Genomic DNA, 25,017 nt, shown 5'->3' on the forward strand with positions numbered 1-25,017 from the left:
AGCCCAGAGACCTGTGTGAGGGATTGGGAAGGTGGGAGGGATTACACCGCAAGTAAATTAAGTGACCTCCAAGTGGGAGGGACTTAAACCACAAGTAGGTTAGGTCTAGGAGGTGTAGGTGAAGCAGATGTTAATAAAACACAACAGGTTACTGTGGGGTTGGGTTTAGAGTTGGGGTAGGTGTTGACATTTATAAATCACAATATTGGACTCTGTGTCATGTACAAGACATTAAATAAATAAAAACTCCAGGTTTGTACAGCTCACTTGGAGCTCAAGTCCCACCCACCTGGAGCTGGCTCCAACCTCCGTTCATAGCCTTCTCAGGAAATCTCTCTGGGGGCGGTACTTGTTCCTAACAGCTCCTTAAAGATACATATCAATACCTAAAAAATGCAAATGTGTACCTTAAGTTAAACTTAAAGGTCAAAAGTGTACCCTAAAGGTACTAATGTTCACCTGTATGGTACAAAACTGTAGTTTTTAAAAAGGTACCATCCAGGGACAGATTTTGTACCTTTATTTCTGAGTGTGTGGGGTGAACTATCCCTTTAAATAACACTTTGTTTTTTCTCCAATTTAAACAGTCAATATTAGACAATGACAGCATCTCACCAAGATGCATTCAAAATCTGTAGACACATCCTGCTAATCATCTTTCATTCAGCTGTGGTCCGATCAAATCAACAAAAAACCCAAATCCATTGAGACTTAAATATGAAATGCACATAAAACTACCTAACACACCTATGCGGACAGTGTTTCTTCTTTTACAAGCAGCTGTTTTAATGAGATATCTGTAGCACCAACACGTCATTTAATGAGCGAGAACTGAAAACGCTGCATTTCTCAATCAGCTTAAGCAAATATGTAAATCCGGCCATAAAACAATTAACAGTTCGAATGTCCTGCAAATGGTGATGAAACACACCATTATGAAGCATTAAGGCTTTGTGGAGAATGTTCGCTTCGAAACAATGTGGGTTTGACAGACAAGCTCATTAGCTCTTTCAAAATATAAACTCTGCAGCATTATGAAAACCTACACAAATGACTAATATTCTGGAGAATTTGGGCAAAGTTAAACAACGAGCTTTGGAGAGTTTACACAGATAAAGTGCTTTTTTTTGTCCACCCTTTTCACTTGAAGTGTTGATGTCTATAACTTTTTAGTTGTAAACTTTTGCACAATATTTTATCAAAGGCTAATGTAGCATATACACTTTAAATTTTGTCAATTGAAAAACAGTAATATTTAGTTAATATAATATTATCAAAACTAATTAGAAACAACAAATGACAAATTCAAAAAATCTATTTTAACAAATAAATTCAACTTGAATAAAACTAAATCTACAAGACTAAAGCATTTTAAAAGGATTTAGTTTGAGCAAATACCTTAAACTTTGACAAACAAATAGTAAAATTTACACTTCTTTTACATAATACTTATTTAATGTGAAATGCATCTGTAAAATACATATATAAAACAATAAATGATATATCAATGAACATTTGAAATGACACTGAAAAATGGAAAATTTAACTTATATGTTTGATTAGTAAAACTAAATCTGTACAAAGAAATAATATTTAAAAATCTGTTATTTATCTGTAAAATGCATATTTATTTTATAAGATAATAACTAAAATCTTTTAGAAATACACACAAAAAAATCAATAAAAAACTTTTAAAATCAAATTGAATTCAAATTAGAATCAATCAGCCCGGAAAAAAAAAATAACTTAAAAAAATTATATATGCCAAGGAAATGTATAGAATGTTTGATGGTTTTAGGCAAAGTATTAAAAATATCAGTTTTTTGTAAAGATTGTACACAATTATCCTAGGCATTTTATACAATTTCCAGGCACTATATAGAATGACAAGGGTCATTTAAGGTTCTTTTACACCCAGACTTTTGTTGGAACCTGTCTTTAGTTAGCAAGCCCAGTTAACCCAGTTATCCAGCAATCGTGCTCGGATTCCGCAAATTCAATCGCTCCATGATCACATGAAGGAGGTGGTCTCGGCTCGATTGAAACAAACTCTGGAACGGATTGTAGTGAGAAAGCAAAACGATCCAAATTAGGCTTGATCACAGTGTATAATGGATATATAATAAGCATATAGCTATATGAAGAGAGAATTATGAGTAGCAAGGGATGTCATTCCTACCAGTAAATGTGCGTTTCATGCCAAATACGAAAGTGAAAGCATGCTGAGCTATTAACGAGAGCTGTTTATCCATTAGGAAAATTGACTAAACAACAGGCTTTGTTTTATCTGTTAATTCTCTCTATAATGTAAAGCCTATAATGCACAAGCCAGAGGCTATGTATTAGAGAGTCTTACCTCTGATTTAAATTTGTTGACGATGTCTGTGGGTGTCACCATTCAAAATTAAAGCACAACTTTTGGCTTATAATGTCTTTTTGCACATCGTCATAAATTGAAATAAGGACCCATTACAGCTGAGCGGGACTCTGCCGGAAACTCTGACTAATGTAAGGGGAGTTAATTCGCAAGTGACTTGTTTTAGCTCTTTTGGTTTGTTTAAAAACCTTGTCGTGTAAAAAGTGAACCGCACCAAGAACAAAAATAAACATTTAATAAATTGAATCTTTGTTTCGGAACAAAAAAAATAAAGTTTGATCCACAGGTGTGAAAGCACCCTTATGCAAAGTGTCAGAAGAGCACAACAAAAGCCTTTATTGATCATTACGTATTTTAAAGTGGAAGGAATACGAAATAAAACATAAGATGTTCTTACTGGGAAAAACAATGACAGCAGAACTGAGAATGAACCATTTGTTACAATATTGTCTGTGATGTAGTAGTGGAACCTCATACCGGCAATCCACTGTCTTACAATAATGTAACACTCACATTCTTCGATCACCATCATCAAACAATGACCCAAGTGCTGCCACCACCAACATCATTGGCAGGACAAATGGCGGAGGTGGGCCAGTGCCATACTTTCCCACTTTTCGATAGGCATTCTATACATTTCATTAATGCTGTATATTACACATTGCCAGTAACATACTGTTTATAACAATTTTTAAAACATCTGTGAAAAAAAATAGTTTAATTTCTAGTCAAATTACTTAAAATTGTTAAACTGATTAAAACTAAATCTGTATTTTAAATAGAATTTACTAAAAGCATCTGAAATTACTTAATAAAGAAATCTATTTATTTTGCAAAACATTATACTCAAATAATTTGCAAATACATGTGAAACCTGAAACTAAAATACTAATTCACTCAAATACTTTGAATTTAAATAGAAACCAAACAGCTGGAACAAAGACACTGAATAAAAAAACACTCAAAAACATCTGCACAAAAAAAGATTTGTGATGTGTGAGCCTAAATTTATTGCTACACAAGGCAAAGGTTAATTGTTTCATATAACGACTGCCTTACGCAAACATAGCAGCGTCTGCTGGCAAACTGTCCTGTCCGTAAATCAGCAAAGTCTCAAATGAACAATACAGGTCCCAAATCAAGTCTAGTGGAGGCATCGGAAAAGCTTTGTCCTGATTGGATTTGCCTATTTGCTGGCATTCACTGCATCCAGGCCTTATTAAAGGGACATGGAGAAGGTCTGGATCACATCAGAGCAGAGGGACTGCTCATCACCCGTCTAATGCCATTTAATCCACTTTACTCTACTAAACTAGAAAGTCATGGCTCTCTGCCCTTTCTTTCTCTCTAGACAATGCAAGACACAAGAGAGCTCTAACCATCACGTAACCCTATAAGATATTATTGATATGAGCTATAAGCGGGGGATAATCAATAGATTACCGTGTGTTAAGTAAGGGATAAAGTACATCCAGACGGCTGTTATTGCAGAATAAAGACCGAGAGGATTATTCAATTCAATTCAATTATTTGCATAACACTTTTTTACAATTATTATTGTTTCAAAGCAGCTTTACAAAAGGTGCACATTTTGTGAATTACAATCAAACTTGGAAAAGCTAAGGTTATAAGTTACCATAACTTTATTAGTTACTAATAACTTGACCTAATGGCTTTTAACAGTTAAAGTTAGTGTATATAAACACAGTTAACCTGTAGTTATATAGCATATAGGTGATGTCTATGTGTATGTCTATGTGATGTCTATGTGTTGATGTGTTATGAAGTGTGTTTGTGTATTACTGTAAGTGTGTGTGTTGTCCTTTCAGTCCTTGATGGTTAGCATCACCTCATTATCAGCAGCCAACGTGAAGCTGAACATTGTATAAGACTAAAGGGCTTCATTCTATGAAAACAACCGCCTGGATAGCGTCGCCATACTGGAATTTCGGTACTGAATCTTTAAAAACATCCATTTCCTGCTATAATTTAAGCACTGCTGATTGGCTATTGTGTTCACGTGCTGTGAAGTTCATCATTTAATCATTCCTCACCACTGTACACCAAGTGCACAGATACAAGGACAGTGAGTATGTTTACATGGACACAAATAATCTGATTTTAATACGATTAAGACAATACTGTGATTAAGAGTGTACCATGTGAATGTGAATTTTGATGACCTTAATCTGACTACAGTCATAATGGAACTAAGCCGAAATAGAATTAAGACATGTGGAGTATGCCTATTTAGTCTCATTCTTGAAGTGCAGTACAGACATGCAAACATTTGCGATCAAACTATGACCGTTATGTAGGACTTTTCACCATGTATTGCGATAGGATAGTCCATACACACACAGCTGTTTTACACTATTCTCTGCACCTACCAAGTCTGTAAAGGGCCACAGACACCAAACATTTCCATTTGGCGTGCGGCATCAAACACCATTAAAACAACACTCTTCCACCAGTCCTTACTTCATACTCGCATCCAATATCTCGTTTGTCACGGGGGCATGCATGAAATGTTCATGAATAAAAGTGAAACTGCCAAACTGCAGTGAAAGTGGTCAAATTTAAAATGAAACACCCGAAATTACATGAAATTCCAGAGGAAACGTTGGATGTAATGTGGTGACGCAGTGATGTTAATCGATCTATGTGCTATAACATGTAAAATAGGATCATGAAAGAAACATTCAAAAAGCAACTCATGGAAACATCCTTATCGTATTATTGTCTTATTCAGATTAAGGCAAATAATTAGATTTCTGATGTCAATGTAAAGCCATGATATCACAAGATCAATGACCTATCAACCAACACTAAAAAAGTTTTAAAAGGGACTTTTTATCCACCTTATTACGAGACGTAAAATAAGTCTCTGATATCTCAAGAGTGTGTATGTAAAGTTTTAGCTCAAAATATCCAACAAATAATGTTTGACAATTTTTTGAAACTGTCCTGTTTAGGCTTTGATTCTTACTGTGCCATTTTGGTAACTCTCACTTTAAATTCAAATGAGCTCTTTTCAAAAGAGGGCGGAGCTAGAAATGCCCAAGTGTCAGCATAGTGGCAGATTCAAAAACAAGACTAATGTCCTATGCTACTGAGAGAGAGAGATGATCACTAATGGGTGAGGCTTATATTATATATAAAATATAATATATATATATTTATATATATATATATATATATATATATATATATATATATATATATATATATATATATATATATATATATATATATATATTTTTATTTTTTTTAACCATTAGAAGCTGGTTAAATTCACTGTTTGAATGTTGCCACACAACTGTGTTTAAACCCCTTCTAAAAGTGATATTTGCATAATAGGTCCCTTTTTAAGAGATTTCTTGAAACATTCAAGAGATTCCTTATAGAAGTCGGCAAAGAATTATATAACTTGTACAAAAAAAATAATAAAAATTAGCAATCAGAATCACTGATGTAAAAAAGAACAATTCATCACTACCAAATAAGCACAACCCAAGCTCATTCTGCTTACGTAAACCTATATACATTTCTGGAGAGAGCAAAACACGTCCCAGTGTACGTTTTTTTGCAGTTTTTGTTTTTGCGAATTCACCAGAGGCCACTGTGTAAGCTTTTTCAGATCTCAAATTTTTCTCACAAGTGCCATTTGTGCCTACTCTTTTCTCATTAATCCACCAGAGGCCACTGTTGACTTACTGACTTACTGACTGACCAACCGACTGATCCCCCCACCGATTAACCCGCCCACCCCCTTCCTTAAATCCAACCTCAGTGTTTTTATTAACAATCCAGGAAAAGAAAAGCCCTCGCAGCCGCCTGATTTTTACCACGTTTTCAGATTTTACCACATTCTCACCCTGTTATTTACTTGTTTGTTTTATTTTTTGGCTTTAGTTTTTGTCTCACCTGCATTCTGGAAATTTAGCTTTTAGCGCTAGTTCTACCAGAAAGACCTAATGTCACATCACTCGTCACAATCAGTTCCAACCAATAGCCAAGAGACACAAGAAATACCTGATGCCACATCACTCACCACAATTAGTTCCAACCAACAGGCAAGAGACACAAGGTATCAAGGACAAAAATTGTAAATAATTGGAAATCCGGCGACTGCAATAATCAAACCCTTGGGAACAACTGTGGTCGGAACCAAAGTTCACAGGTCTGTGTTCTCTGAACTGCTATCAAGCGATGGACGTCTTCATTCTGATAGCTTGCCGCCGAACCATAGCTCATTACCATAAAGTTGACTTCATTTCAACTCTCCTCGACGCTCACGCCGGCGAAGACGCACCGCGCTGCTCCTCGCCGCTTATCGCCACCTATCGCCGCTGGCTCTCATTGACAAATGAATGACTTCCGGCTACTTTGACACTCTCGTGAACGTACGGTCAGGCTACTGAACAAACTGGTAACAGCAGGAAAGCAGTCCATACGGAGGTAAGCAGTCAGCTGGTATTTGCAAAAAGGATCGACGTCATACCGCCTCGCAGCATTCGCTTTAAAGATGAAATGCAGCCATATGTAGTTCTGGCTACATAATTCACGATCTCCAGAAATCTCTATAGGGCTACGTTTTCAGAATGAGCCTATGTAAAGCCAATGAGACTATGCAATATAAAGCAGCGTGACTCACTTGGGTGTCTGCGCGTCGTCTATTCTGTTGCCCAGCTGGAACTCGTGAGATTTACTGCGGTGCAGAGCTGTAAACCCGGGCAGCAGGTGGATGAGTTTCCGGCTGGCAGGCGGTGGCGTTCCCGGGGCCTTTAGCTTATTCCTCCGCCTGACTTGGGGCGTCCCAGGAGGGGTCATAGTGTTCACTACTAGGGGAGTCCGAGGAGGAGTGTGTGCGAAATGCCTCTGTCTGGGGGATGGAGGCAGAGAGTGGTGTCCCGTCTCTAGGGGTGAGGGGAAGTGAGCGTCCACCGTCAGCCGGTCTGAGTGTGGGTGAGGAGAGTAAAATGGGGGCACCAGGGCTTGGGGACTCTGGCATAAGTGCTGGCTGTAGCGTGAGTGTAATTTGGGGCTCTGGGAGAGTTGGAGACGCACCCACTGACTGTGGTCAGACGGGCCCACTGGAGTGTTTTCTTTGCCCGACTCAGATGTGGGCCACTGGATGGACCAGTCCTGCTTGGATCCTGCGGGACACGGAGAGAGAAAGAATGAGAGAGAGTGACACACTCAAAAAATGAAGTTTGCTGTTTATTCAATCTACTTACAGTATTTAAAATGAGCTGAAACAACACAATTCTTATGTACAATCTAGGGTTATGTACAATCTAGGGCTGATTTGATTTGGCCTAAAATCTAAATATATATATATATATATATATATATATATATATATATATATATATATATAGTCAGAATTATTAGCCCCCTGAATTATTAGCCCCCCTGTTTATTTTTCCCCCAAGTCCTGTTTAACGGAGAAAAGATTTTTTCATCACATTTCTAAAAATAATAGCTTTATTAACTCATTTCTAATAACTGATGTATTTTATCTTTGTCATGATGACAGTAAATAATATTTGACTAGATATTTTTTGAAACACTTATACAGCTTAAAGTGGCATTTAAAGGCTTAACTATGTTAATTAGGTTAACTAGGCAGGTTAGGGTAATTAGGCAAGTTATTGTATAACAATGGTTTGTTCTGTAGACTAATCGAAAAAATTATATAGCTTGAAGAGGCTAATAATATTGTCCTTAAAATGGTGTTTAAAAAATTTAAAACTTGTTTTACTCAAACCGAAAAAAACAAATAAGACTTTCCCTAGAAGAAAAAATATTATCAGACATACTGTGAAAATTTCAATGCTCTGTTAAACATCATTTGGGAAATATTTAAAAAAAGAAAAAAATTCAAATGGGGGCAAATAATTCTGACTTCAACTTTATATAAATATATATATATATATATATATATATATATATATATATATATATATATATATATATATATATATATATATATATATATGTGTGTGTGTATATATATATATATATATATATATATATATATATATATATATATATATATATATATATATATATATATATATATACATATATATATATACACATATATATATATATATATGTGTGTGTATATATATATATATATATATATATATATATATATATATATATATATATATATATATTAGCGCTGTCAAAATTAGTGCGTTAACGCATGCGATTAAGTTTAAATAATTAACGGGTAAAAAAAAATTTACGCAATTAACGCAGTTGCAGGTTTTTTTTTACTTCCTGTTTTGGTGGACGTGTGTTTAACATGCAAGAAATGTGGATAAGACCAAGGAAGCCCTTTTTGAAGGAAAGTTTCAGTATAAAACACTTAGTTGCATCACAGGTTATCCAGAGTTTCATGCAATTTCGGGTGTTTCATTTTTAACTTTCTGTTGTAAGTTGATACCGCATGGCGAACAGAAAGAAAATCCTCCGCATTTTGTGACTCTGTGTTCCTTTAAGGTAATAAAATCACTGCTTAGGCTACACGGTAGAATTTTAATAAGAGTATAATCTTAATCATATTAAAATCTGAGTATTGGTGTCTTATGTGAATGTACTCAGAAAGTCTCTGGTGATGTCGCAAGCTGTCAAAGACAGGGCATTACTCTGCCTTTCAGCATGAGCCCTCCAAGTTTTGCGTGTTTCCTCATTAAACGCAACGAAAGCGTTTGCTTCGGGTTGTTGTGTCAGAATCCTTGTGAAAAACAGTAATACTTTAGGACGCTTAGTTTAAGCAAATTTGATGAACGTGATCATGCGTGTTGAATCTGATGGGAGTCGCTCCCTCCAGTGTGTTGTGTGTGTGTGTATGTGTCTGTGTCAGGCCCGTTGAGGGGTGTCAGGGGTAAAGTGCGCGACGTATCTGAGTAGGGGCGTGTGCGCGCGAGACGTACCTATAAAGGACGGTGGGAGTGAGTTGCGTGCGACATACCTGCTAGGAGGGATGCGGGGGAAAGGAGTGTGCAATGTATTTAATAACCGGTTTGCGAGAGATTATCATTCATTTGCGGGAATCCGGGAGTCTCTGTGCATTTGCGGGATACTCTTAGTCTTAGCAACTGGTTGAATGTAAAGGAGGATTAAGCTAAATTGTTTCTACTCTATAACTAATGTTCTCAACTCACAGCAATAAAACTTTACAATGAGTGCAGCAGTTTGTATTCTATAGTTTATTATAATTTTTCATTTTTCATATCTGCAATTCCTGTATTTTGGCATTTTTTTGCAGTCCACCTAGAATCCAACATGGAAATCAATGTTTTCTTTATTGGCATTGATTGTTTTGATATTTAAATGGCATTAACATGCCTGTGCTTTTATTTCTGTAATAAATATGGCTGTCAAGCCAGGATCTTGATGGTTTATTGTGGGTATGTTGTTTATATGAAGAAATCTGTGTTACAAGTTAAACAAAAATTCTATTAAACAATTATATTTAGAATTTTAATTCTAATAAACAATTATATTTTGAATTTAAATAGTTTTTGTCTTGCGTTTACATTAATTTTAAATTTGAATAGCCAAAATTACAAGTTTCAGTATTTTAAATGCGATTAATTGCGATGAATTTTTTTAAAAAGGTGCGATTAATTAGTTAATTTTTTTTAGCGATTGACAGCACTAATATATATATATATATATTTATACACACACACACACACACACACACACACACACACACACACACACACACAGTTGAAGTCAGAATTATTAGCCCCCCTGTTAAAGTTTGTAATGAAAATTTAGTATTAAAATCATATGCCTTTTCAAATCACATATGTAAGATCTTCTATTGCTTTTTTAAGTTGAAAATCAATTCAAGAGAGGGGGGACAGGGGGGGTGGAGGTTTGTAATGGATGCAATGAAAAAGTCTTGAGTGAGATAGAGATGAAGGAGGAGATGAGGAGAAAGTGCAAAAAAAGGTGATCAAAAGCAAACAAGTGATGAAATGAGAAAGGACAAGGGAAGGGGATGGAAAAGATGAGATGAGGTAAAATTAGACTAAAATAGAATTTCTTTGATATGGGTTTTTATGAACGATGGTGAACTGAAAGAGAGCAAATAATTACACAATACATAAAATCAATATTTATTTTTAAATCTTATTTACTGAAATAATGTAAAAAGAATTTGATCAGACAAATGTAACTTAATTATAAAAACTGTAGGTTTGTATAATGATGATTTATTTTCATAATCCTGCACTTCTGAACTGAAAATAAATCAGTTAAAACAAACAAAAATGTCAAATGATAATTTAAAATAAGTTCTTTGAAGAAATTAATTGAAAACATCTAATATTTTTTACTAAATAAACTATTTTACATAGTATTTAATAAAATAATTAAAATAAAACTGAACATTTATCCAGTTATACAAATAAAAAAACATGAAAGAATAATATTTATTTCATATTGTTTACTTATAGTTTATAATTTATAGTTAATTCATGACATAAAAATTGCACAAGCAAACTGAACTTGATATATGACAAAGTTGAAGGCAAAATTATTACTCTTCCAGTCAAAATGTAATTCCTATTAAAATATTTCATAACTGCAGTTTGATGGAGAGAAGTTGTGTTCAACAACATAATAGTTTCAATAACTATTTTTTTGTCTTTGATGACAATACATAATTATTACTTGTTATTTTGCAAGATTCAGCTTATGATATACATATATATATATATATATAGCTGAATACTAGAATCTTGTTAATGTGTGTATGTATATATATATATATATATATATATATATATATATATATATATATATATATATATATATATATATATATATATATATATATATATATATATGTGTGTGTGTGAGTAAATCTCCCCTTAAGAATATTTATATGGGCTACACAGTGACACAGTGGGTAGCACGATCACCTCACAGCAGAAAGGTTGCTGGTTCGAGCCTCGGCTGGGTCAATTGGCATTTCTGAGTGGAGTTTGCATGTTCTCCCTGTGTTGGCGTGGGTTTCCTCCAGGTGCTCCGGTTTCCCCCAAAAGTCCAAAGACATGTGGGTAAGCTAAATTGTCTGAAGTCTATGTGTGTGAAAGAGTGTGTATGAATGTTTCCTAGTGATGGGTTGCAACTTGGAAGGGCATCCGCTGCGTTAAACATATGATGGATAAGTTAGCGATTCGTTCCGCTGTGGCTCAGACTAACAAAGGGAGTCAAAATGAAAAAATAATAAATAAGAATATATATATACATATATATATTTAAAGGGAGTAGTATATATATATATATATTCCCTTGCACCATTAATAATTGATATTGGGAAGTGTTTGAGAAATTTCACAGGGGGGCTAATATTGTTTGTAAAATAACTATTTTTCAATTATATTTTCCAAATATCAGGCATTATTTAAACCTCAGCAATATATCAATCGACCAAAATAGACAAAAAGAGCTGAGACAGCATGAGATCACAAAATACATGAGGAATAATAAAGAACACATAAGATGAGCATTTCTGAGATTCAATTAGACAGCTTATAAGAATGGAGAAGAGAAGCGAAGAGAAGAGAAGAGAAGAGAAGAGAAGAGAAGAGAAGAGAAGAGAAGAGAAGAGAAGAGAAGAGAAGAGAAGAGAAGAGAAGAGAAGAGAAGAGAAGAGAAGAGAAGAGAAGAGAAGAGAAGAGAAGAGAAGATGAGTTTGATACCAAGTGCCAGATGAAGGATGTCAACAGTGAAGAGACTCAGACCGCATCTATCATGACAAACAGACAGAAAGATGAAAGTGACTCTAACATGTCTCAAATGTAATGAGTAGTGAAGCAAACACAACACAATGACCACACACACACACACACACACACACACACACACACATACACACTTGTGAATAACAAAAAGACAATACTCTACCTCCATTACTGTGTAATTTGTCATCCTCAAGTTGTTCTAAGAAGAAAAAAACAAACATAATGAATATTCATAAATGCATAATCAAAAGCAATTCAATACATAAGCATTAGTTTTACCTTGTACCTTGAAAAAAGAAAACAATATAACTGCAATTAAGAAAACATCCGTGAGCATTGTTTATATTCTTTATTTAATTGCATTTCAGCTAGGTTTGTTTTTGTGTTAGGTAGAAAACACGATTAAAGGATCCTCTATTTAACCCTTTTTGGATTTCCGAGCAAATCCGTGTTATAATGGAATCACCACCAACACCTTTAATATTGAATAAAATGCCACAAATATGACAAACATAAAGCTCATGTTGAACTTTATCTATTAGTGGTCCACCTTTTGTTCCAGAAAATGACCATCATCCATCATGTTGTTTTTCAGATATCTTTTCCTCCTCTCGAAAATGATTTTGTGTTGACATAAACGCAGAATAATTCAGTTCTGTCCTTTTTTCAATGCACCGGCATTAAACTCTGCATTACCACAAACAGAAAACCAGCAGACACAAATTAAAGGGATAGTTCACCCTGAAAAGAATATTTGCTGTTCATTTACTGACCCTCAGGCCATTTCGTAAGTAAAATAAGATTATTAGCTGAAATCGTGGTCCTTGGTTATTCATAAAATGTAAGTCAACATCTACCGGCATAAAAGAAAAATGCATACAAGCAAGATTAAATTAAAATCCGAGGCTCCTAATGATACACAGAGGTTATATGAAATAAAATTAACAGCCTATGCAAAAAAAAATTGCAGTATTAAAAGATTAGTTTAAAGTTTGATTTTTCGCACCTCGTAATTTACTCACCATCGGTAGATCGGTAGGATCGGTAGAGCTATGCATCGATGAATTTACTCTTCAGTGTTTGGACTCTCAGTAAGACTTTAAGCCACACTGAACTGAGCTAAACTGAACTGAACTTAAACACTAAAAACTAAACTACACTGAACCAGTTACTATGACCATTTATGTGAAGCTGCTTAGACACAATCTACATTGTATAAGCGCTATACAAATAAAGCTGAATTGAATTGATTATTATTATTATTATTATTAATATAATTAATATTATCAGGTAAAACTTTATTTTGATTTCATTTGAGTATTAGTGGACTGACTGCTTAATATCTGTTGATGCTGCTCCTTCAACAGACATTTAACTGACTATAAGAAACTTTCGTCGCGCACTCCACCCCTGACACCCCTCAACGTGCCTGACACAGACACATACACACACACACACACACAACACACTAGAGGGAGCGACTCCCATCAGCAAGTACATGTTAACTTACACTAACACTAAGCCCAACCTAACAGTCTTCTTATAATCTAAAGAGAATTAGTTGCAGTGTAACTTAAATTCAACAAACAGACCATCAAAACAAATTGTGATCAACTATTATTATTATTATTATTATTATTATTATTATTATTATTATTATTATTAATATTATTATTATTATTATTATTATTATTATTATTATTATTATTATTATTATAAATACATCATCAAACTAACTCAAACACCACCAGAGGTTCAAACAATGACTTTCGCTGCCTGTTCAAAGTATTTAAAACGAGTTAAAACAACACAATTTCAACGTTTGTTTTAGGACAGCTTAATTGCTTTATGTTCAATTCACTTAATTATGTAAAAATTGATTAGGTTAACCTAATCGATGTGTTGTGACAACATTAAAGGTGCAGTATGTAAGTTTGACACTCAGTGGTTGAACTAGGTATTGCACCCCTGCTTCAAAACGCACAAGTGCAGGTTTCCAGATTGATGACAACAAATGCTGATTTAAGTTGTGTTCTAAATAAAAGTAACGCCATGTGATAGATGGAATATTTTTTACATTAAAAGGGGTTTTTGTCCTAGCAACACCTGAAATTTATATTTTAGAAACAGCTTCTATTCCTCACAGGTGAACAACAGGAAAAACTGACAATGATCACCTCAGGTTCACCCTTATGTGCTTTGTTCAGTGTTAAATGCTAATAATGTGAGTTTGAATGCTATTTTACTTGACATTTATTGCCATACTACTGAAAGCAGTGGCAGATAGTTCACCTCAGATATTGAAAATAAAATAACCATTTGAAACTGAACTTCAGAACTGTGTCTCAGTGTAAACCAACACATATCAGTGATTCAGCAGTTACATTGATTAATGTTAAAGAGGTTAAGTATTAATTAGAAAATACCTCACCATTTTGTTGGAGAGCAGTGAGTGTACTATTCTGTGCTTCTGAATGGCTGTATTTAAATTTCTGACATGTTTCGTCTGGTGCAAACATGCAAACAGCCCAGTTGGTTATGATGGCAAATTTCATCACGTAGCTTGTTGTAAGGACATGGGGTTACAAAGTAACCTGCTCATCTAATGTTTACGCTTGTAATATTTATATGATTTGCTAATTAATAATCACCTCATGTGGAACTCTGAATCTGCATCTCATTTCAGTGTCTGCTACTGTCCATCTCAGTCACATACTTTGAGAGAACTCATGACTGAATAAATGAAACACGCTGTTTCCAGAAAGGCAAGCCAGGGTGCTAAAATATAACTGGCTAAACTAGCAGTGTTAAAAGACCGAAACAGACAGAAGTTCCTGCACGTAACTTGCATTTCCAAAGCAGAATGTTTGATTTTAGCATTGTTTTTCAGATAAACAAGTATGTTCACTTTGCATGTTTCTAAAATATCAGCAAACATATAATATTGTTATGCTATAGAAAAGTAAAAAACTTACATACAACAAATTTAGGGATTGTGTGGAACCCAGCATTTTTACAGTGTGTCTTATGAGGCAGGATGATGTGTTTATGTAACAGACATATTTCTCCTTTTTTTTTTACTATAAACTCCAATCACATTTATGGCAGTTGTTGAAGGCACGTTTTGCTTGACTGATGAATAATGATATGCGTTTTACATTAACATTCTGTATAACATTAGCAACACCATGTCATTGTTTTTTTGTTCGCCATAATCGTCTGTGGTAAACAAACTGTGTGGTAAGTGGTTTCCACAAGATTATTCACAAGACAAATTTTTTGTCATCCGTCATACATGTCAAGTTGTTTTTTAACGTGCATATATAGTTGAAGTCATAATTATTAGCCCCCCTGAATTATTACCCCCCATAGGTTTGTTTTTTTTCCCCCAATTTCTGTTTCACAGAGAGAAGGTTTTTTCAACACATTTTTAAACATAATAGTTTTAATAACTCATCTCTAATAACTGATTTATTTTATCTTTGCCATGATGACAGTAAATAATATTTTACTAGATATACTAGATATAAGATACTACTATACAGCCTAAAGTGACATTTAAGGACTTAACTAGGTTAATTAGGTTAACTAGGCAACTTAGGGTAATTTGGCAAGTTATTGTATAATGATGGTTTGTTCTATTGACTATCGGGGAAAAAATAGCTTAAAGGGGCTAATAATTTTGTCCTTAAAATGGCTTTTAAAAAATTAATAACTGCTGTTATTCTCGCCAAAATAAAACAAATAAGACTTTCTCAAGCAGAAAAAATATTAGCAGACAAGCTGTGAAAATGTCCTTGTTCTATTAAATATTATTTAGGAAATATTAAAAAAATAAGAAAAAAATTCAAAGGGGGGCTAATAATTCTGACTTCAACTGTATATCATACACATATCATTTAAAATTTTTAAATATTTTTGTTACAAAACCACATTGATCCACCTTATAACACATGCGCTATAGCCCCTGACAGAGTATTGATATTGACAGAGTATTGACAGATTTATGCATTTTCAGAAGCTTCAAAATAAAAGCCATTTCAACACAGCTCTATATTCAGTTATTTTCAGGGTTCAGTTTAACCCTTTAGTAGATCACTTTCTAAAGTAAATGTATTATGAAGTGAGCTGTAAAAAGTCTTAAGCTGTGGGAGTCTGAGAGCAGGTCGCTGCTGGGATTTGATTGATGGCGCCTTTATTTAGAATAGCTGAAAGTCAGGAAGATGGATGGAAAGCCACACGGGGAGATATGCTACAGAGCATCAAACTCATCTAATAGGTTAATTGTAAAAGTGATTCAATTTTTGATATTTTTATTGGTTTAAATCTGCACCCTGCACACATACCTATTAAATTAGGTATTGCCAAAATTTATGTAAACATTTGTGAATAAAGGGGTTTTAAGTAGACATACATATACAAGAAAAACTATCCATATTATGCAAATATAATGGTGGTCAATCCCTGTTTATGAAACGTTAATATAAGGCAGGAAAAAAGAAAAGCAATTTAAAATAATTAAAGACTGTCCCCGCAATAACCTAGTTGTTAGAGCTCCGACATATGGCGCAGTACGTCAGGGCGTCCCGAGTTTGAATCCGCCTCTTTCTCTCTCCAACTTCGTTTTCTGTCTTAATAATCTAAGGCCAAAGGCCAAAAATAAATAAAAATGATTCAAGACTGAGATTTTAAGTGCAAGTAAATTTTACTTTGATGTTGCGACAATAAAAAGTAGGGCTGTCAAAAGATAATTATTTTTCATTTTGAGTATTTTACATTTGGTGTAAAAATAAATCCACATTGAAAAAAAAACCCATTCCACTCTTTAAGTCCCATTCCAGAACTAACTCCTACTGTAGATAACAGACAAAACTTTCTGAGAAAAAAAGAGAAAAACATCAAAAGTTTGTGTCAAAGACTGTTAATCAGTAATTGCCTGCAACTCACAATCCAGCGACTCCACACATCAACAAACACCATTACTGGAGCCTCCCTCTTGTGGTTTAAACCTGGACTGCGGCTCAGCGGTCACAGTTCACTACCCACAAATGATTCCAAGAGCTCTTAACAGCCTCGCTTCCCCCCCTTACAGGACACGGCAGCTCCGGGGGACACACTCCCACTCTTTGAGCATGATGGCAGATAAGTGTTTGCCTCTTGTACGGACGGCTCCAGTGGGCACCGCTGAAGGACACTTCTCTCGGTCCTCCCGTTCCCTCAAATGAGCATTTTTAATTACGGCCGAGAGATGACAAACAAGCTACTCGAAGTTTCAAAGTTTCAGGCATGGCCCGTTCTTGACCCGCTGGGAGATCTGTTGAAGTTTGCTGTGTCAAGATGTTTGAGAAATCAATAACCAACTACTTGACTGGTGGATGAGTGCGCTTAATACTTTGCATAGCCCCAGAGGAACATCAAACTACATCTTCATCCTGTTTTCAGATGTGATTTAGGCAGTGGCAAACAAATAACAACCCTACACAGTTAGCCTAAATGTATATCAAGTTAAAAGTGAGTCATTAAACACAAACGACAATCAACAAGTGTAAAATAATGACGTAAAAGACGCTGTGTGAAAGAACTTTCATCGCAAATAGGCTTATTTTACAACTCACCTAGAGTTTAACAGTTGACTCTTAACATTTTTTAATCCATTGAGCCAATCTTCAGGGGCTTCATGTATCAACACCGGGTACGCACAAAAACTTTGAGTACACCAGATTTCACGCACACGTTTGGATTTACTAATGATGAAAAGAACGTGAGAATGTGTGTTGGTTCGTGCCAACTTCATGCCTGGCGTACGTGCATTACTTGTGTGTGTTTGTTTAATTTCCATTGGCTACTCCCAGAGGCAATTATGTTAAATTGCACACTACAAAGTATCTCTGAGCCGTGCAATGGCAGATGTATGGGACGGGATCATCCGCATGACTAGCATATAAGGTTTCCTTACCATGCAGTTGATCAGCCAAACATCAAAGTGCAATTTGCAGTGATCGCTGGTTTTCCCAATCTAATCGGAGCGATCGCCTTGCTATGAAGGCACCATCTGAAGACGAATTTGCATATGTGAATCGAAAACATTTCCATTCAATAAATGTGCAAATTATATGTGATGCTCAAATGCGCTTAACATAATACATACACTTATTAATGATTCCTACTTGTCTTCCTCGTGATGAAGAGTAGGCAAAATCTGATATGTAGTGGGGAAAAAAGTTCATCAGACGCTGGATTTGAACCGAGTTCTTGTCAAAACATGTTGCCATGCGCTTTACGAGCTACGCCCCTCACGCTGCTGTTTGCCGCTCTCTTTAGTTATGTTCTCTCGGTCAATCAAACGGTGATGGGCGGGAATCACTCAAATAACTCATTACAACGAGGTGTGCTATTTGCACTAAGCCTTAATAGACACTACAACATTTTACACCTTTACATTGGACCATTTCTTTTTTAATTCACTCACAGTGCGATGTTTAGACCCCACTGCATTAACCACCTCAGCTAAACTCTCACACTCTATTTTTTTCTTTTGTTATTAATTCCGGAGGACAAACTTGCAAATAACACCTTTTTTTCTCCGTGTCTACCTCCAAAAGGAGCACCTCTGATTCACATTCTGTGAAGTTTCTCTTCTTGCTTACTTTTGCCATTGCTTTTTCCTTTGGTTTTGCCAAAGTAGACTCATTACCCTATTTATTAGGTGGAGGAGGCAGGGAGGGGTTTTGCGCATGTGCACGTGTGCTCAGTTTTACATTAATTCGGATGTTCAAAGGGAATATGCGTGGGATTCAGCGTATGCAGTGTTTCATACATCTGAATTTTTACTGCGTACGCACATTTTCAGCTTTGTCCGTACACAATGTTTTAGTATGAATTCAATGCAAGTCTTTGACGACCCTGGTCTTGTGGGAGCACTTCTAGCTTAGCTTAGCATAGATCACTGAATCAAATTCAACCATTCGCATCTCGCTCAACTTTCCATATTCTGTCAGTTTTAGTGCACTACATAGAGTCAAGCTTTAAAGAAAAATTACTGAAACTTTTTTTTTTTTTCAAGATGCTAATGGTCTAATCTCATTCAATGATTTATGCTGAGCTAAATTAAGCTAAAATTTCTCCTGTTAGACCCAGAGATCGGTTGAATGGATTCAAGGGATTCAAACTCAACTTTTTGAATATAGGAGAGTTTAAAAAAGTGGAATGTTTATTTAAAACATTGTATCCTATCATAGTTTAATGAGCTTTAGGCTGGCTTCTCCTGCATAATCTCAATTGGAAATTAAAGACTAAGCAGACCTACTGTGTTTCTTTCGTAAGGGTACATCCCTGTGCTTTAATCTCTTTTAAAAGTTTACCATAAGGAGTAAAAGTGATGAAATTTGCTAGATCGATCAACTTCCTTTGCAAATATTCATGGGAGTCCGAAGTGTCCATCAGATGTACTCTTTAAAATCCTTTAAAAATGGCTCTTCAAAGTAAATGGTTCTAAGAAATTTGGTTTGGACCAACTCTTCATTCATTCAGTCATTCATTTTCCTTTGGCTTAGTCTCTATTTCAGGGGTCGCCACAGCGGAATGAACCACCAACTATTCCAGCCGCAACCCAATATTGGGAAACACCCATACACTCTCTCATTCACTCACACTCATACACTATGATCAATTTAGTTTATTTAATTGACCTATACTGCATACTTAGATTGTGGGGGAAACTGGAGCACCCAGGGGAAACCCATACCAACATGGGGAGATCATGAAAACTCCACATAAAAATGCCAACTGGCCCAGCGAACCAGCAACCATCTTTCTGTGAGGCACAGTGCTAACCACAGAGCCACCTTGCCACCTTTGAAACAACACTTAAATATCTGCAACATTTCTCATTTGAAACAGTTAATTTATTTGATTTGTACACTATGTACATGTACATCTACAGCCTTTTTGCATCAAAAACACATCAAAAATCAATTGCAGGGCTTTTGATGCATTTTGGGCGCCAAAGTTATGTCAATTTGATGCTGTTTTGCTTTTAAGGTGGTTTAAATACATTGTAGGGATACAAAATCTAGTGTAAATTTGTAATTGAAGCTTTCAAATGACTAAAACTTTTCTTATATTAAAATAATTTTTGTTTAATTCATTAAGTCATTATTTTGGTAATCAAAAGGGCATCAATGTGTGGACGTCAAACGATCGACAAGGTTTGGATATAAGATCAATTGGAATTTTTTTTACATGTTTTTTGTTGCATTTTGACATGAAGGTGCCTACTGAACCTGCCACGCATATATAAAACCTTTATTTGAACAGAGTTAGATGTCATTCATTCATTTTAATTGTTAAAAAGAACAGATGTTTCCTCTATTTTCATCTTCTTGTTTGAAAATCCACATCATGTCTAAGTCACAGTTTGTGGCAAATGACTACAGTAATCGATGACACGTTGGTGTCTCATAATTATTCATGAGACGGCGTGTCTTTATCCTATGAAAAGACGCTTCGTTAATTAGGTGATTTCCTATGACAGGCACTTCAAACTGTGAGATTGTGTACAGTTGCTGAGAAATGTGTTCATAGTTCAAAAGTGGCTGTTTGTTTTTGTGCGTTTCTTGTGTGCCACAAAGACACCACCTGTTTAAAAGACATTAATATGCTAATTTGGTACTCAAGAAATCAGTTTTCTTTGATTACTGTCAATGCTGTAAACAGTTGTGCTGCTTTGTGGAAATCATTTAATGAACAGAAAGTTCAAAAAAACAACGGCATTTGTGTAAAAAATAAGTCCTCTGTAACTTTATAAACCTTCAATTTTGATTAATTCATTGCGTTCATCTTGACTAAAAGCCTTACTGACTTCTACTTTTGTAAATAATAAGAAATGATGTCTGATTAGTACTTTAGAAACAGAAAAACAACAATTAGCACACACTGTAAAAATGATTAGTTGAACTTACTTTTTTTTCCAAAGAGTAAACTTGTTGCCTTATAATTATAAAGGGAACGAACTTTGAGCATATTTATAAAAGTCAATGGGTTTACCAACTTTTTTAAAGTAAAATCAACTTGTTGCTTTTAAGGCCCCATTTACACTGATACGATTTAGTTTTGAAAAGGCATTTTACAACGAAAAAGATCCACATCCACACTAGCGTTTCATCTAGAATTTCTGAAAAGATCTCAGTCCACACTACACCGCTGAAAACGCACATCATGTTACCACACAAACACTCTGGCATGCACTGCAGTGTACAGTTTATGGAGGTCTGAGCTCCAGGCAGTCAGCAGGTGCTTTGAGCACTCCTCCCCAGGTGAGAGCAGCGCATGTCGGACACAAGCAGCAACCTCCAGCTCTCCCTGATGAAGCTAATACAGAAGTAACTGAAAATGCAATTCATCGAAATTCCGCTAGTCCTGGCTACATAATAGAGCAAATTTCTATTGAGCCCACTGTTAAAATGGCCAACTTTACAGCAGAAAAGGTGTTTACAGCCTGGTACAAAAAATGATTTTGGTTCACATAGCTAATATTACCCTTCATGACAACTGTGAGGGGGTGAATTTTTTTATAAGTCTTCCGTTTGCTTTATAATAAGTTTTATTACGTCTGCATAGTGAAGGGTGAGGCCACTTGAGTGACAGCTAGGGCTCGCTGGTCACAGTCACTTCAACTCAGCAGATTCCTGCTGATTAGTTGCTGAACTCGGCATATACATCGCATTTTTGTTTTATTTTACGTCGCTTTACACAGTCAATTGCTTTTTGGAATGATTTCTTACAATTACCAAATGATATGGCGTGCTGTGTCCACTTAATTGTGCTCACAAACCATTCATGTGGACTCCATTTCCCAGGTGTGTAAAGTTATATACTTATATACCATCCCAATAAATGTATTTGCTTTATTTAAGATCATTTATCATTTATATTTTTCTTTAGACCTGTAATGCACTCCAGAATTTGACAGATTGATTAGCTGTAGGCTATAAATCATTTGAATCATCCGAAACACTGTCTTACTGTAATGCCACACCAGCAGTGGGAGCCCTTGCCTAACTACTGACTCATCTCTGCCCCCTCTGCAGTCACTTCCTGTTTGTGCTGTATTTCAGCAAGAGCTCAGGCCATGCTTCCTTGCGAAGTATTGCTAATTCTCCTGCATTACCAAGCATTGTTCCAAGAGACTTTCATGACTGCCTGCCTGTGTATGACCCTGCCTGCATGCCTTGATCAAGTACGTCATCTGTCTTTGCCCTCTTGCTCTGTTTTGGACTGCTTATTGTTGCCTTGAACTTTTACCTGCCTTCTCACTGCGTCGTCTGGATTTGCCCCTGTGTTTGTTATTAAATTGGACTGCTTACATCTTGCCTGCTCTCTGCCTGTTTATTCGTTGATGTCTCCGCCTAACCCCTTTAATAAACCTCTGCACAAGGAACCTAGGACTCCCCGTTACACGTATAGTGTTATGCCTGGATTTCATCAATAGCTTTGCATTTACTAACACAAACTATATTTGAAGTATTTGGAAGTAATTTGCAATTCCTCCTGTAGAAAAAAACATCACAAGAACAATGTTTAGTGACTCATTGTATTACAACTGTGTTTTTAAAAGGCTAAACACTTTATTGATATAGTATACAGCCAAGCATGTGTTTTCAGAACACAAACGAGTCGCAGATAATGAAGTATTAAGCATTTCTCCCAAAGAAAGCCCATCTAAGCAAAATGCTAGCAGGCGTCTGTAGCTTCCCTCACGCTCCACCTCTTTGCCATTGTTCGGTATCCCCTTGGTCAGTGCTATGACACGTGAACAAAATGGCGACAGTTGGCTACACCTACTTGTAGCTTCTTTTGCGTTCTTCAGAATACTATGGGTGACGGATACTACGTCCATATCTTTTACAGTCTATGAGATTAATTAAAATACCTGAATCCTTTGTTTTTTGGGGGGAAATCAAAATGACCATTGCAATTGACTTCAGAGGTTTTGTAAAGGCAATACTGGGGGGAAAAAATAGCAAATATATGAAGATTTTTTATTTAAATTGCTAAAAATTATAATTTCTTTGCCCTACTTGATTTTTATTTGCAGTTAATTATTTTTGTTTGCAAAATTCCTTTTATTTTGCAAAGCTCAATTTTCCCTTTGGGTTATTTTGAGATTTGCATTATTTAAAAATGTTTTGCTCAATACTTTATTTTTTGTTTGCAAAATGTTCTGTTTCAAGCATGTATGGCTCTAGACTGACATTTATAGAAGTGTGAACTTACAAGAAAAGGATGCAAGACTGAAATTTGTGTTGAGCAAAGCCTCAATCAGATGTTTCCAGATGTCATAATTTCCCCCATCCACAATAGCTATGTTTCCATCCAAAAATGCGAATAAATTTTATGCGCAAAACTGGATTATCGCATAAAAGTTGTGCGAATAAAGCATCATTTCCATCCAACGAGTCAAAGCGAACAAAATCGTCACTTCCTGATTAACTGGCGCCAAATATCAACAGTAAAAACTGCATTTGCTGCAGTAGGAGAAGCTGCATCAATCTTTTCTAAATGAATGCGCCTCAGAAGACAATCCTGACAAGCAGTGAGCGCGCAGTGGCGTTTGAAGGTGTCAGACGCGGAGCACAGGCGCTCTTGATTCTGGAGGTCATTAATAATATAACATTAATACTGAAAGGGTAAGGCGTTTTATAATTACCAAAACAACATTTCAGATGTTGTATTATGTGCTCAGCCTGACGTTTTATCCATTAACACACATTTTAAGCATCACATGATCTCTTTTAACAAAATCACATGACATTTTTTAATGCGCATGCTGGAGTTTGTGCGGTAAAAGTGTTTTCATCGCAGTTTATGCGCATCTTTTCTTATGGAATAAAAAGTTTATCCTACCCAGTTAGGCTCATTTTTTAATGCGCATTTTCAAAATTTATGCGCATCATGGCGTTTCCATCAACTGTTTTTTTTTATGCGCATTTGCAAAATGCGCATAAAATAGGTGGATGGAAACATAGCTAATGGCACTAAGCAGGAGCATTTTACAATGAAAATGGCCTCTTTAGCGTTTCCAAAAAAACTCAGGTCTCGAAAACTCTAGGGTAGTGTGGACGGAAGGCATAACCAAAGCAAAACCTAAACATTATAAAACTAAAACGTATTAGTCTAAACAGACAGTAAGGTATCTGGTTTAAGTAATTGTGTTTTACAGTGTGTAAAAATAATACTTTTAGTGGATACAGACATGCCACTGATATAATGCACGCCCCTAGCTAGTAACACCCGGAAATAAGTGCAAAGATAAAAACAGTTGGTTCTCCAAAAAAAAGCTGTTATTTGTATTTTTCTAAACATCCTCGTCTTAACACCACCCCATGGTGGTTTTGTCTGTCATCAATTTCCAACCTCCAGATTCACCTCTGTCCTGCTCCAGAAAGGTGCGAATGAATCTGTCTGTTGTGCGGTAGATTGAGGCTACAGCTGTCAATAATTCCTTACTGTGCGTTCTCCAGAGATGATGAATGTATCTTATTAAAAACCAGCAAAACAAGTGTCTGAGGTTGTCTTCTTTATGATTAATCTCACCTAAAGGTGCAGGGGGGCCTCACAGCGAGTCTTACAAACTTTCTTCCTGAATAATTTCATTAGATTTTTTGGTTGTAACAAAACTGGTGGCTCAGTGGTGAGCACAGTCGCCTCACAGCAAGAAGGTCACTGGTTCGAGTTGGCATTTCTGCGTGGAGTTTGCATGTTCCCCCCATATTAACATGAGTTTCCTCTGGGTGCTCCGGTTTCCACCACAGTCCAAAGACATGAGCTATAGGTGAGAACTAAATTGGCAGTAGTGTATGA

At 35.7% G+C, this 25,017-nt stretch overlaps 1 protein-coding gene across 8 annotated transcripts in view; it reads right to left on the bottom strand.

The window, feature by feature from the left end:
• The window catches only part of ksr2 (kinase suppressor of ras 2), a 216,164-nt gene that overhangs the window by 145,904 nt on the left and 45,243 nt on the right, over positions 1–25,017 (bottom strand). For 7 of the 8 annotated variants that reach the window (XR_015490503.1, XR_015490504.1, NM_001423542.2 and 4 more), the window contains exons 4-5: positions 12,320–12,355; positions 7,035–7,536 (exon numbers count right to left, since the gene is read on the bottom strand). Coding sequence is in view for 6 of the 8 variants with exons in the window: in NM_001423542.2 (NP_001410471.1) it covers positions 7,035–7,536; positions 12,320–12,355 (538 nt within the window). In the remaining 2 variants the exon portion in view is untranslated. The remainder of the gene's footprint in view (positions 1–7,034; positions 7,537–12,319; positions 12,356–25,017) is intronic. The other variant, NM_001144041.2, reaches the window with a different exon arrangement.

Source organism: Danio rerio, chromosome 5 (assembly GCF_052040795.2).
Source record: "Danio rerio strain M-AB ecotype USA chromosome 5, GRCz13ab, whole genome shotgun sequence".
In the NCBI taxonomy this organism is placed as follows: Eukaryota; Metazoa; Chordata; class Actinopteri; order Cypriniformes; family Danionidae; genus Danio; species Danio rerio.